The sequence below is a fragment of the Girardinichthys multiradiatus genome, chromosome 7 (genome assembly GCF_021462225.1).
Source record: "Girardinichthys multiradiatus isolate DD_20200921_A chromosome 7, DD_fGirMul_XY1, whole genome shotgun sequence".
Lineage (NCBI taxonomy): Eukaryota > Metazoa > Chordata > Actinopteri > Cyprinodontiformes > Goodeidae > Girardinichthys > Girardinichthys multiradiatus.
The window spans coordinates 13027244-13043079 of record NC_061800.1 but is presented as its reverse complement, the minus strand read 5'-3'; the positions used below and the strand labels follow the sequence as shown (position 1 = coordinate 13043079).

The window sequence follows — 15836 nt, the reverse complement described above, 5'->3', positions numbered from 1 at the left end:
ACGCAGAAGGTGGTTGCTCCAGGATGCCCTGTAGGGAATGGAGCGTGGCCATGTTCACCCTGTAAAACCTGGAAAAGGTACTCATACCGACCTTTGTGTGTACAGTTCAGAATCCATGTTGTAACCCATGGCTGGGGTCCCAACAGGGCCTTTAGTGGTCTCTGTAAAAACAACAATCCGAAACTGCAGCTCATCCAAACTGCTGCTGCCAAAGTCCTGACCCACATACTACATCAGTCTTAAGTCACAGCACTCGCTACCTGTTTGTAAAATAATAGGTTTTAAAATTCTGCTATTGGTCTGTAAAGCACTAAAAAAATCTTGGGTTGAAATGCATTTCTGAGTTTCTTGTCAAATATTAACCATGTAAACCTCTCAGGTCATCAGAGATTGGCTCACTCAGTGTTCGCAGGAGCAGAATAAAACAAAGGGGTCCAACTTTTCAGTCTGGGAATTTTTGCTCAGAGCAGAGCTATTGACATGTAATTTTTTCCAAGTCCATCTCAAATCTCAAGTCTTTGAGGGCCAAGTCCAAGCCATGTCTCAAGTTAAATTTACTTGCTTCCCTAAATTATCCAAAACCATTTAATACAGCGTTCATTTGGAAAAACGTTCACATGGTCATCAATATGAAACTTCAGCTAACATGAACAGATTGTTGTCACTGGCTATTAATCAAGCACATCCTTTTACTGACACAAGTCTCAGACCAGGAGTCCAAGTAAAGTCTCAAGTCTTTAAGGCACAAGTCTAAATCAAGTCTTATGTCCTTTTTTGTGTCTTAAGTGTGTCTCAAGTAGGAGTCTCAAACTCAAGTCACCATCTCTGGCTGACAGTGCTGACTCAGTTAAATGCCATTGATGGATGGAAGGACAAACTGATGGCTGGACAGTCAGTTGGATAGAGATGTGATTTCAAGGGAAGGGTTTCGAGGCAAAAACCACTGCTGACCAAAGAGAACACAAAGGCCCATTTCACATTTGCCAAAACCATTGTAATGGAAAATATTATGTGTACTGAAGAGACAAAAGAGTAATGTACTGTAAGTATGCGTTCCTTTACATCTAGTGTAAAACTAGCTCAGCAAAAAGAAGTAAAGCATCCGATGGTCAAACATGGTGGTCATAGTGTGATAGTGTTCGAGTGCTCTGTTTCTTAGTGATCTAGACAACTTTGAGCCTCAAATTCTGCTCTTCCCCAAAAATCCTGTAGGAGAATTTTCATCAATCAGTTTGTATTGTTAAGCTTGAAAACACTTGGGTTATGCAGCAGGACAAGATCTCAACTATGTCAGCAAGTGCACTTCTGACTAGCTCAACAAAATGATGGTTTTAAAGTAGCCTAGTCAAAGTCTTGACTTAAATGTATGTTCATGCTGGGAAACCCTTCAAGGTCACTGAATTTAAATAATTCTGCAAAAAAGAGTGGGTCAAAATTTCTCTATAGCAATATAGAAGACAGGTTGCCTGTTAGGGCAAACATTTTATGGAAGTCGTTACAGAGAAAGTCAATCAGTCATGAAGTTTAGGGTGCAATTATATTTTCATGTAGTGTCTGGTTGGTTTATCATAGTGTTTTTCTTGAGTAAATTGACCCATTATTTGAAAATTGCTTTTTGCATTTTTTCTGCTACCTAAAATGTATTGGTCTGAGACTTAGGAGTGACAAGATATCTAGATATTTTGGTAAATGCTGGACTTAAAACCCAACAGTAGGGGAGACTACCACTATACTATCAATGTCAACCATTACAGCAGATAGTTACCATTTGAGGCTGATTGCATACTGTTGGATGGACATTATTAGTGCATTTAGGAGCTACAATGGCTACTTAGCAACTGCCCCTGCTGCTTGGCCATCAAGAGATGTGACAGGTGGTGTTTGATCAATTTCCTATGTACAAGAGAAACACAGTTTTGTTTCATTTAAAAAAAAAATTTAATTTATGAAATGGCAGTGAATTACTTGTTTGTATTATTATCATTCTTAACTGTTACAATACGTTAGAAAAATTTCTCAGGGCCTCTACCAAAAGGCTGCAGGGTTAAAGTCCCTCAAAGGCTTTGTACTGGAAATGTATAATGTAGAAATAATAGGTAGGTTCTTAGCACATACTGAGCAAATAAGAAACATTCCCAGGCACTATTATCATTATTATTGTGTATTTTGTGAATTGGTGATGCACTTCACATAAAAAGCTCCTGTGTCTGTTTGTGTTAGCTGACCTGGATTTAATCATAAGCACCATTTGCAGGCACATATACGCCAAAGGAAAACTGAAAACTGTCTTCAGAGAGGAGCTGCACAATGGATCAGTTGCTAGTACTATTGCCTTGCAACGAGAAGATCCGTGGTTCGAACCCTGACCTGAATGGAGTTTGAATGTTCTTCCTGTGCATGCATGGGTTCTCTCCAGGTACTCTGGCATCCTCCCACAGTCCAAAAGTATGGATGTTAGATTAACTGGTCTTTCTAAATTGCCCTTAGGCGTGGGAACATGCATTTTTGTTTGACTGCTGGAGATAGGTAGCTGTCCCCCTCAAACCCTGCATGGGTCAGCAGGTATAGACAGTTAGAGACATGAAGATGAATAAATACTACAAATCTGTTGTATGCCTCATCAAAAACAAACAATAAATTGTCACGAATCACTTGGTGCTATATAGTTTGCTGTCAGCATTGCTTTTTGTTGGAAAGCAGATCCACAACTAGACAAAGACAATGGGATAGTCATACTGCAACTAAGAATTGCAGCATGGCTGCAGCTCCTGAGAGTGCCAACCACTCAAATACAGTTGATGAATCTAATGTACCCTGCCCTGAAAAAATGCATATCTTAGACGTTGCAAACATCTGAATTGGAGTTTTTGGCATTAAAATGTTCATCAGATTTAGAATTTCAACGTTACAACCTGATCTTCAGAGAAATCCAATACTCCTTTGTACTCTGTTACTTTTGAATCCTAGAATGGGGTTTTTGTTTTCAATGCGATGTTTGAGATACACACAAATAGATTGCTTCCTGTAGTTATTATCTCCAGTCAAATAAAATGACCCACAATAAGTGATACGGGAAATACACTTATAACAATGAAGTGCACAGATGATTATTCAAGGCTTGAGGAAGATATCAAGAGAGAGCTAATTAGATACAAGGCTTAATTAAGAGCCTCTAATGAGCAAACTATCTGACATAGGTCTTTGGGGGGAGCAGGAGTGTTATTGTTCCTGCAAAAACATGAAGAGGGAAATCACCCCAGGATAGAAATGACCCACATTTTGCAAAAGGGACGATGAGGGGGTGATGCTTGTTCCCCCATTTGCTGGCATCCCCTCCCAGGCGGCCTGCTGATTGGTTCATTACCCCTGGTAAACACATGTATACATGAACACACACACACAAGCACACACACAAATGCACAAAAGGCATCCCCACCCCCATTTTAGGCGGGCCATGCTCATGTCTACTGTACAGATTCCTTCAGTCACCCAATTCAGAGGTTATCATATTCTTACTATCCCTCAATCTGCAGGAATTTGAAACATTTTTTATGACGTGACATTTTAAAAATATAAAGACAGATCAGATCTTGAATGGTATAAAACATTGGGATTAATTTATATTCCTTAAGAAAGATACTTGAGATAATATATCTGTAATGTACAAAACTATTACAAATGTTCTGAACAAATACACTGCCTACAAACAAAAATACAGTACAAAAAGTAACCCAGAAATGAAAGTGGTTATTTTTGTTTCTTTTATTGATTGCTTTCTTTGCTGTATAATTTATGTTTTATATTTTAGATTAATTATATTATTCTGTGTTTTCTTTTATTTTTAATGTATAAGTGAGGTTTTTCAGATAAGACTTTACTGCTAAACATCCTCAGGCAATTGTTGACTAATGATGGATGTTTTTTTCTGCCTCTCATTAACTGATACGTATATCTTTATACCCCACGGCATTTCTACACCTAACACCCGGGTGGTCTACTTTCACCCCAGATTAAGACAAGGAGCTGTTGTGAGGTGGACACTCATGTTGTTGTGGGAGTGGCACAATTCACTAGCATGCATTCAAGTAGTGGTCTTAGGCTGCACTCTGCCAGTTTTGACTGGAAAGCCCCCTTCATAGGGATGCAATTTCAGCCTCTCCTCCAGGGATCTGGATGAACACCCTTTGAAGGTTAAACTTTTGGCTGCATCACATACAATATAGTTTACCTTTACTATCTGATGGCTGCGCCTCTCTGCTCTCTACTGTCTCTGTCACTTCCAGTTAATTCTGCTTCACTGGATGTCTGCCCGTTGTCCTCAGGTGACAGTGCTTCTGGCAGCTGCGCTCAGATGGAATAAAGAGCTAACAAACTGACATTAGGTCTGCTATGTAGCATTTCTTCAGGCCCAACAGGAAACAAAAGAATACATCAGACAATTATTGAACCAAATCTATTGTGTAAAATATTAGAGGTAGAATGGTTGATTCAAAATGTTTGATTTTTTGAATCCCTGTGCTTTACATGTATAGACAATAATAAATGTCATTAATATATTTAACACTTTCTTCTACATGTTACCATCCTATAAAACATCCACTCACCTTTGCAGGTGAAACTTTTTTATTCTAGAGAATAAAAGAATGAGAGGCATCATGTTTAAATGGGGCTTTACGTACTGAAGAAAATATTTTACCATTTTTGCAAAGTGATCTCACAGAATCGTTGCATGTCTGCCTTAGTCTTTGGTGCCCCCAAGTGTGTGCAGAAAACACTGCATAATCAAATATTTTTTAAGCAGTTACTGGGCAAAGCCTTTTGTGAACACACAAATTGGTATACAATATACACGATTTCTCTGGGAATACAAACTGAGCCTACTTAAAAATTGTTGAAATTTTCGATTTCCCAAGTTAACTGGTACAAATTGACTTTTTGTTATACAAATTAACTGCATGTATTGTTCATTGTACTGAACTACAATAAACCTATCATTACGATCACCTGCCTAATAGTGCCTTGGCTCCCCTTTTCCTGCCCAAACCGCCCTGATCTGTCATCCTTGCTAGACCCATGAAGGTGTGCCGTGATATCTGGTACCCCGATGTTAGGAGCAGATCCTTTAAGTCCTGTAAGCAGAAACCGTAGACCAGGAACACCACAGAAAGCACACAAGAGCTGCAGTTTTGACCAAGTCATCTAGTCCTTACAATTGCTTTTCTGCTTCTAACACATCAACTCTGAGGACAAATTATTCACCTGGTGCATAATACAACCCATTCACTAACAGATGCCAAGTTATTAACCTTACCTATTTGTGGTCTTAATGTCATGGCTAATCATTGATGTTGTACAACAATTTCAACACAAAAATGTTATATATTTCTTTCATTCTGATGTTTACAGTAAGAAAAAAGCAGTCATGTTCCAGCACCCAATTGAGAATAACTGAATGCTACCAATACAAGACAATGTATTTTTGAAATTATCTGTTTTTTAATACTAGTTACACTAGCAATGTCTAAATAGTTTTCCACATTTTATTTTGGTTTTTTTTATTCGAACTGCTCTGGTCCTCTAGTTCATTTTAATAGTCATTCTCTTTTTAAACAGTGATTATTTTTTATATTTTTGTGAGCACACAAAAACAGAAAACAATTAACTCAGTTTCTGAAATGTAGTCCTCTAATGTAAAAAGTTTTCACACCTTACTGAGGAACTATATGTATAAATTTATGAGCTGTTCAAATAAATCAAGAAATTCAAAAGCTCTTGACTGTAGCAGTCAAGAGCTTTGACTGCAATGGTGACATATGTTGACACAATTCTTTTATGATATGGACAAATTTTGTTTGAAATAAAAGTGAGTAATAAAAGGTGTTCCCTGCTCAGTGTTCACAACAGATTATGAAAATGTTCTAGAACAGGGATGTCCAAAGTGCGGCCTGGGGACCATTTGTGGCCCCTGGACTGATTTTGTGCATGCCCCTGACTCCATTTCAAGAATTATACAAAGCTGGCCTGCCAGCACAGGTGGTTGATTCAGATTGAGAGTTTTTGTTTTAATTTCAGGCAAAATTATTAATGACAGATTAAAATGTTCTTACAATGGAAAATGCTGGGTAAAACACGTATTTGTCTCTAAATAACCACACCGTCCACTGACTTTCACTCAAAAATAGACTTTGGTGCACCCAAATCTGCCTTTAATTTATTAATCTTGGCTAAATACAGCAATCATTTAGAAAGTGACGCAAATCCTGTTCTTATTGCTGAGAATAGACTAAATTTCTTTCTATTTTTTCCAGTTGAGCCCAGAAGTATTTGCAAACTGGATAGCCTTCTTTTAATAAGGCAAACGTGCATAACCCTTTTTTAAGTTTTATAGGAAAGCAAGAATGATTTGCACATTAAATTCCTACAAACAAATCTGACTATATTTGTGTAATTTAAGTATTGTAGGCTTAGTTTATTGTTAATAAGGTCAACAATAATCACAAAATATATATATTTTATTTTATTTTGGTTTTTTTAATATTTTTGTGGCCATTAGTTTTGAGTTGATTTTGGCCCACGTGACAACGTTTCAGAAACTTCTCGCGGGTCTGTGACGCACATGTGTAGTCACGTGGTGAAGTGATTCTCCTGTACCGTACCAGGTGCGACAGAAAAAAATCTGCTTCTGACGAAGTTAATGATGGATGCTGGAGACGGTCCCGCTGCTGCAATTTGCAAATTATGCGGGAAGGCATTTAAGCTTCCTGGTAGGATATTTTTAACGACGTTTTTATCGTTTAACTTCTATGTTTTACGTGCTTCATGTAGACGTTAAGTTTGCTAGTTAGCGGCGCCAGGAGGTGGCATATTTTTTGCTAGCACAAGCATGGATACTTAAAAATATAAAAAAGATGCGTAGATAATATAATTAATTCAAGCATTGTTTGTAACAATTCCTTGGAGGACGGTAGGGCCACTGTAATGTTTTACGCAGAGCCGTTGGTTTTACGCAATTTTAAGCTAATGAGTAAGTGCGGAGGCTTCAGTGTGAGGCGACTCAGCTAGCTACTACCGCGGACGTTAAAAATGCAAATGTTCTTTACACGGTGTGAAGAAACTATTGTTTGGTTTGTCCTATCTAAATAGATTTTGACATTAACTCTTTAAAGCCTGACCCATAAAAAAATTGTCAGAAAATTCAAATTTTTTGAAACTTTGTTTAATTTTGCCTGAAAGAAAATCAAAAAAAAAAAATTGCCATATCTTTGTATCATATTTGAAACGGCAGGCTTTTCTTGCAACTTTTGGCTCACAACAATGTGAGTTTTATATAAAAAAAAACCCCAAATATTGTCCATAACATTTAGAAAGTACAGAACACCTCAGGGAGTTTTTCTCTGAGTTTGTTTTCACCTACATCTTTTTACAGCTATTTATTTCACATCATGTTAGGCACCAAAACAGTTTCTGTCCTTGTTCAGGCAAAGATGTACCTTGCACTTTTTACAGTAGACATGTGAAAAGTGCCATTGCAGTGCTTGCATCTCTGTCTGGTTTCCCATGTTGGAAAATGATCAACGTCATCCTTTCTCACATCAGGAGGCACACTGCAACTTGGTCTTTTATGGGGTGGTGTTGGAGTTGCATCTGGAGAGGATAGTGGTCTACCACTCTTGATTTTGACATTTTCCTGCACTTGTGAGAGAAGTGCCAACCGAAGCCTGAAATCTTCATAGAGCCATGGGTTTTGTTTTGGGTTGTTGCTTCAGCTGATCTCTTCTGTAGAGGTTCCAAGCATTGATGACTGCTACTGTAATAGTGTGCCACCAAATGTACATGTGGCATCTTCGGGATCTGAAGCTGAACTTGTAAAGTGCAGCTGGCATATCAAGGACATCAACACCTCCCATGAACTTGTTATATGTTTCAACAATGGCTGGTCTGGGAACCATTATATGAGTTTTGGATTTGCGATCCCAGCGTTTCACATTTCCCACAGGTTCAATTCCAATAAATGAGGAAATCAGGTTCACTGCTTTATTGTCATACCATCTCACAATTATGTTGTTGTCCAGGTTCACTCTGAAGTCCATTGTCCCTCTTCCACTCTTCTTCAAATCTTCTTCATCCTTCATGATGCAGTCTTTCATCCTGTTCGTGCAGATTGTTTCAATGTAATGGATTCCTCTCTCTTTTAGGTGTTGGACCAGGGGAACTGATGTAAAGTAGTTGTCTGCAAAGACCTTGTGATTCCTTCCAGCTGGAAGTGTTGATGTCATTTTCAGCACAATGTCTCCTGTAACACCAACATCAGACTTTTCCCTGGTTGGATTTTTTGCACCTTGACAAACATCAAAATCATAAAGAAAGCCACTGTTCAGCATGTCCCCACATCTTGAAACCCCATTTGTGAGGTTTTGCAGGCATGTAGACACGTAGATGAGACTTTCCCTTGAATGGTACCATAATTTCATCAACTGCATGGCATTCTTCAGGAGGAATGGACAGAAAGTGTTCTCGTAGTTTCTGTAACCATGGCCTGAGCTTCCACAGTTTGTCTTTTTTTGCATCATTAGATGCACTGAGGTTGTCCTGAAAGTGAATGAAGGTTAGCAATTTCAGAAACCGATCTCTAGACATCACATCACAAACAGCTGGAAGCTTTGTTTCCATCTCCCAATAGGCTCTCACAGAGGGCATCTGTACAAGCCCCATATGCATGTATATGCCCAGAACCTGCTCTATCTCCTTTGCAGTTGTGTTTATGGACTTCCCCTCTTTTTGAACACTATACAGGTCCTTCTCAAAATATTAGCATATTGTGATAAAGTTCATTATTTTCCATAATGTAATGATGAAAATTTAACATTCATATATTTTAGATTCATTGCACACTAACTGAAATATTTCATGTGTTTTATTGTCTTAATATGGATGATTTTGGCATACAGCTCATGAAAACCCAAAATTCCTATCTCACAAAATTAGCATATCATTAAAAGGGTCTCTAGAGTTAACTCGTTGATTCAGATGATTAGGTTCATAGCTCGTTTAAACACCTGCAAAAGATTCCTGAGGCCTTTAAAACTCCCAGCCTGGTTCATCACTCAAAACCCCAATCATGGGTAAGACTGCCGACCTGACTGCTGTCCAGAAGGCCACTATTGACACCCTCAAGCAAGAGGGTAAGACACAGAAAGACATTTCTGAACAAATAGGCTGTTCCCAGAGTGCTGTATCAAGGCACCTCAGTGGGAAGTCTGTGGGAAGGAAAAAGTGTGGCAGAAAACGCTGCACAACGAGAAGAGGTGACCGGACCCTGAGGAAGATTGTGGAGAAGGGCCGATTCCAGACCTTGGGGGACCTGCGGAAGCAGTGGACTGAGTCTGGAGTAGAAACATCCAGAGCCACCGTGCACAGGTGTGTGCAGGAAATGTGCTACAGGTGCCGCATTCCCCAGGTCAAGCCACTTTTGAACCAGAAACAGCGGCAGAAGCGCCTGACCTGGGCTACAGAGAAGCAGCACTGGACTGTTGCTCAGTGGTCCAAAGTACTTTTTTCGGATGAAAGCAAATTCTGCATGTCATTCGGAAATAAAGGTGCCAGAGTCTGGAGGAAGACTGGGGAGAAGGAAATGCCAGAAGTCCAGTGTCAAGTACCCACAGTCAGTGATGGTCTGGGGTGCCGTGTCAGCTGCTGGTGTTGGTCCACTGTGTTTTATCAAGGGCAGGGTCAATGCAGCTAGCTATCAGGAGATTTTGGAGCACTTCATGCTTCCATCTGCTGAAAAGCTTTATGGAGATGAAGATTTCGTTTTTCAGCACGACCTGGCACCTGCTCACAGTGCCAAAACCACTGGTAAATGGTTTACTGACCATGGTATCACTGTGCTCAATTGGCCTGCCAACTCTCCTGACCTGAACCCCATAGAGAATCTGTGGGATATTGTGAAGAGAACGTTGAGAGACTCAAGACCCAACACTCTGGATGAGCTAAAGGCCGCTATCGAAGCATCTTGGGCCTCCATAAGACCTCAGCAGTGCCACAGGCTGATTGCCTCCATGCCACGCCGCATTGAAGCAGTCATTTCTGCAAAAGGATTCCCGACCAAGTATTGAGTGCATAACTGTACATGATTATTTGAAGGTTGACGTTTTTTGTATTAAAAACACTTTTCTTTTATTGGTCGGATGAAATATGCTAATTTTGTGAGATAGTAATTTTGGGTTTTCATGAGCTGTATGCCAAAATCATCCGTATTAAGACAATAAAAGACCTGAAATATTTCAGTTAGTGTGCAATGAATCTAAAATATATGAATGTAAAATTTTCATCATGACATTATGGAAAATAATGAACTTTATCACAATATGCTAATATTTTGAGAAGGACCTGTACATGTTAGTTTGTTCCGCAATCCCCTGGAGCATTTCATCAGTGACAAACTGCTTGAAGTACATGTATGGTGTCATGTCACACCTGTTCTCTGTCCCTTCCTCAACACTGATAATGAAATCGACAGATGGAGCTTGATATTGTGTTTTTCTTCATTTGTATTCCTTCCTCTGATCCCGACGGTTTTCCTCATCACTGCTCTCTGAATTTTGCTCATCATGCATAGCCTAGGGAGACCAGTCCTCATCTTCTAGCTGCTCTATATCACTTGAATTCCCATCCATTATCATGTTTGCCCTGTCCCAATACCCGCACTTCCACCCTTGTGTCCCTGAATTGCCCGTTCCCGTTGATGGGCTCGAGTGCATAGTGTGTCCCAATTCTCCAGAGTAGTCCTTAGCCCCGCCCCCTTTGTGCCCCACATCTGCCCTTCGGCAAAGCCAGCATCTAAGTGGACTTCACCGAAGTATATTACCCACAATTCACTGCTGCAGATGACGTTCTGAGCAAAAACCAATCACAACCATCAACGTAACCAGCCATCAAATCAGAATAATAAGAACTGCGTAAACTTTAGACAGCAAGCTGACAAATATGTTTTTTTACTGGTTTTCCAGGCTCAACATTGTAAGAAACCACTGGGTTCAGAGTGACTCTGGGCAGTCATTAGGCCATAACACTGAAGTTACCTTTCAAACAAACACTGGTGCGGCGAGAGTCTGGTGTATAAGCCTCCTTCGCTTCCTGCACTTTCTTCTCCTCAAAACAATTGCTTGTTGCAGTTTTAAATAGTTTTTTTAGCAGCAAGACTGAAAACAGTGCTGGTTCCCTTTTTGATGTTGCAGTTACGGTGCAGAGGTGCAAGTCGATGACGTAACCCCTACTGTCCCAATTCTCCAATTTTGCACGCTTGTAACCTGTGCACTTCAACCCCTACATGCACTTGTACAAAGTAAACACTTCATAGAGGGGGGCGTAGGGTGTAGTGTGGGTATTGGGACAGGGCCGTTGATAACATTTTCAAAGTACTTTCTTTTTTTCTCTTCTTCCTCTAATCTTTTTGACATCTAAAAATACACAGATTACTGGTCAATACACCATAAAGATTATGGATTTATAATAATTGTTATGATGAAAGAATCCATAATTTATTATGAAATAGCATTTAATGATAATTATTGATTAAACAAAATAGTGTGGCTGCATTGTGGGAGGAATGACATACATCACTTTACAAAAATGTCACATGACTGTTCAGTGATGAAGCACCTTTGGTATCTGCAGTACCAAATATGATACACACATTTTAACATGATTTAACTGTAATATAAAGAATACATGTTTAGGTAATGGTGCATTGTCTAACTATTAATCTAAAAAAGTGAATAACAATGTATATATTATTCTTACCTTAACCTCTCTAAAACTGGCAAAAACGTTCCTGAAAAAAACGTGTGACCAATCTCATGGGAGCAGACATGAAAAGGGGGGGAAAAGCTGTTCCATTGACTGTAGTGTAATGATAATCCAGTAGGGGGCAGAATATATGTCTCAAATTATATACAATTGGTTGTTAGGATAAATGCTGATCATGTTGGAAAAAAAAGAGGTCCCAGAAACTTGTATAGCAAAAATGATACAATGGCGATAAAGGGTTAAAAGAAATGGTCGGCTCTACGGGGTATATTATGGCTAACTGTAACTAAATTGACCAAGCCTATGTGTGTCACAAGTAAATGAAAAGAAGATTCCTTTCTGTTGAAAATTTCTTGGGCATTATCCAGTCTTAAAATGTCATGTGGATGATGATGGTGTTAACCCATAGTATACATTCAAAGTAAATCAACTGGGGCTGAGAGAAAAACATAATACATCTTAATCAGATAACTTGGTTATTAAATTCAAATGTTTTACCTCAAGTATCTAATAATTAATAAACTTAAGGTAGCCTTTGCACTTTGTTTTAAAATGTTTTTCCAAGTTAGAGAACTTTGGAACAGAATTTAGTCAAAGTTTATGTCGATGTCTGTCGCATTTCACCATTCAAAGTATTTCACGGAAAAATACAATACAAAAATCAATTGCATTTATTACACTTTTACTATTGGCCTCCCATCCTCTACCCAACATCACCATAATTTTGTATTAAACAATATATTATAAATCCTGCTGACCACACTTGCAGTCTATTTTCACCCTTTCAAAAGAGCCGTTGAAATGATCCATTTTTGAAAATGTGCATATTTGGAAGAACAAGCAATTTTACCCTTAATATAGTGTTAAATATAGAACTATTTGGGAAACCTGGCATGTGTGGGTAAAATTTACAACTAAAGTTAATAATCTGTATTAAGGTTAATATTATTTAAAAGGTGCAAAATAGAACCACAAGTATGTTCATGCCACAAGTATGTTCATGCAAAACTCTTTATATATATATATATATATATATATATATATATATATATATATATATAATGTTCCGTAAAATTAAGTATAAAAAAATTAAGTATAAAATATCAAAACATAAATATCTAATACCCATGTAGTTCTTTACTATAAGTGTTGTGTGCATTAATAGCATTTTAATGCTATATGTAATGTAGAAACAAAATTTTACAAAAAGGCAAAATAGAAAAGAAAAAAGTGCACTTGAGTTGCTTTGGCAAAAATAAAAATATCACCAACTGCAGCATTAAATATAGCTATTAATGCAATGCACTAATGGTAAACAACACTTAACTGTAAACATTAACTAAATAAAGTGCGCAGACGTTTTGTTGCACCACTCATTGTTTCGTCTTTGAGCAAAGAGCGCCCGTTACCGTCCTCCTCTACCACCGTATCGCACTCAGCACCGGACCCCCTTTTTCGTATTAAATCGCCTAATATAACATAATTTAAAATTAAATTAAATTGAAAACATAGCATTATATGTTATAAGCAAGCAAAGCAAGCAAAGACCTTAAGTCCTATCTTTCAAGGTAAGGAGCCTTTCAAAAGAATTGATTCTTTCGTTAATGTCAAATCGCTAGTATTGCATACTCTTGTGCTAGGCTGACTGGTCTGCTGTTTTTTTTTTTGGAGTGAGGCCGCACTCTTGGTCTTTGCTGCGTGCTTCCGGCTGATTCCTCTTCGTTGGTGGTCGGTGGCTGCTTCGAGCGGGTAACTGGGTGTTGGGACTTGGGATCGGGGTTTGAGAGTTTGGGCGGTTCTGGGGGGGGGGGGAATGTTGGTCCCGGTTTCCGGTTGGTTCTCGGGACCCGGTGTCTGTCCCTAGCCTTCTGGCCCGGTGGATGTGGCTGTGCCTACTGGGTTCAGCCGAGGAGCTTGCTCACTGGGAGAGCATTTTGCCACCCAGTCCTTCCCTCCCCATCCCCAGAAACCTTCCTCCGCCAACTCAATCACACAACCACTCATGTAGGGCCTTGTGGTGCGGGTGCATCATTGGAGTTCCTCAAGGATTTTCCATCTCCACGGTCCCATGGCAGGCTGGACCCCAATTTTAATGTACAACTTGGAAAATCTCACTTATAACATTTTCATGATAAGCACATGTAGGGCCTTGGGGGTGGGCACGCTTAATGGCATTTAGAGGGGTGTGTGTTTTATTAACCTCTCCGCTGGTGCCTGCTCCCACCTCTAAGGGTTAAGTTGCATGTAGACATTGAGGGTTCTGGAGGGGGACGGGGTGTCAGACCCTCTTCCCCACCTGATTTTTGGGAGAAGGAGCGGCCTTATGGTCAGGGGCTGGTGTTGGGAGACAGGTCTTGGGGGTCGATTAATGCCGGGGCTGGCGTTTCGGTTCTCTCAGGACCGTTTTGGATTTTTTGGGATCGCGGTCCGTGTCTCCGGTGCCCAGTCCGTCGGCTGGAGGGGGGCGCCAGGCAATGTGCAGCGTTGATTGCGATGTGGCTTCGGTGGAGGGGCTGGAGTGTGTGCAGCCAGCATGCTGGGGTGCCTCCAGGGTTGAGATGTGGGGTTGGCAGGATGCCTAGTTTTTGGCATGCTGTGGTGGCCTTCCTCCGATGCTTCCTTCTGTGGCTCTGGCCCCGAAGTGGTTCCCGGATGCGGTCGGGTGAGTGTGGTAGTGGAGTGCGCCTTGTACATACACTGGAGCGGCTGGCAAGTTGTGCTCAACCTGGGGGGTTTGGTCGGCCCTGGTGTGGGTACCTGGCTGGAGCATGCTTCTCTCTTATGGGCTGGGCCTGCTGGCGTTGGCCAGATGGTTAGGCGGGCTTGGCAATGTGCTGCTCCACTGGCTATTTTGTCGGTGGGATCGGGGCGGCGGGCTGAAGGGTGGCATGGGGGCTTGCAGCATATGGGTTAGGGGGGATTGTGTCCGTTTTTTTGCATGTGTGGTTACCGGCATTTGGATTGGCTGAGAAGTGATGATGGAGCTGACCTGGTTGGTGTTTCTCCCTGGGCTGTCGTTGCAGTGATGGCGATGTAGTGTGGTTGTGGGGACATGGTGGGGACCTCTTGCAGGATACGTTTGTCCCGTCTTGGTGTGGGGTCTTGTGGTCGTTGTGAGTATGGTGCTTGGTGGTGTCTGCTCTGTTGCGCTTGTAGGCGGAGGCTGGGGTGGCGTTGCGCGGGAACCTTGCCTTGGCGTCGGGGCGCACTGTGTGGTGGGTGGCAGGGTGCAGCGGGGGTGCTTAGAGCAGGGCTGGGTGTGGAGCTTGCACTTTGTGAATGTGTCTTCATCAGCGTTTGGAGTTCATCTGCGGGGGTGTGCCCCTGTGGGGATTCATGGCGTTTGAGCTTGGGGGCATGTGTTCAATATCTGTGTCCTGATTGTGGGTGGCCCTGTGGGGAAATTCATGTTGGGGTACATGGGGGGGTGGGGGGCTCATCGTGTTAAGATCGGAATTCATTGGGGGGTTGGAACTGCTTTGTCCTGGGGAGGCTCTGGTTGGCAGGCTTGTTTGGACCAGGTAGCCCCCTCTTTTGTTCAGGACCCCCTCTCCATATGGGGACGGGAGTTGTTGGCTGGGGTCAGGTTCTGTGCTGGGGTCATTAGTGTTTGGGCGATGCTGGCACTAGTCTGGGCTGATGCTGGGGCAACCTGCCTGTCTTCACCTCAGAATGAAGGGGACACCCTCCTGGGTCTGGTTGCCCCTATGGGGTATTGGTACCTAGACCTGAAATTATAGCGTGTGTATGGGGAGCGTGAGTGATAAGGATGGGTACCGTTCACATTTGAACCGATATGGTACCGATACTCTGTAACCAGGAATCGATACCGGTACTCAGCGGTACCAGTTTTCGGTATTTGTCTGTGGGTGTATATGGTAATAGATGTTAATTCATTTAATAATCTGAAAAATTTTCAATTTAACATATTTATTTCTCAATATACACTCGCCGTCCACTATATTAGGTACACCTGTCCAACTGCTCGTTAATGCAAATTTACAATCAGCCAATCACATGGCAGCAAC

General features: G+C 41.0%; 1 protein-coding gene across 2 annotated transcripts in view; it reads left to right on the top strand.

Annotated features, from left to right (window-relative positions):
* The first annotated feature begins 6611 nt into the window (after nt 1-6611).
* Nucleotides 6612-15836, top strand: part of rnf17 (ring finger protein 17) — a 55134-nt gene continuing 45909 nt past the window's right edge. Inside the window, exon 1 of one of the 2 annotated variants that reach the window (XM_047370028.1) lies at nt 6612-6764. In XM_047370028.1, coding sequence (XP_047225984.1) covers nt 6695-6764 — 70 coding nt within the window. In that variant the 5' untranslated portion in view covers nt 6612-6694. The remainder of the gene's footprint in view (nt 6765-15836) is intronic. The other variant, XM_047370029.1, reaches the window with a different exon arrangement.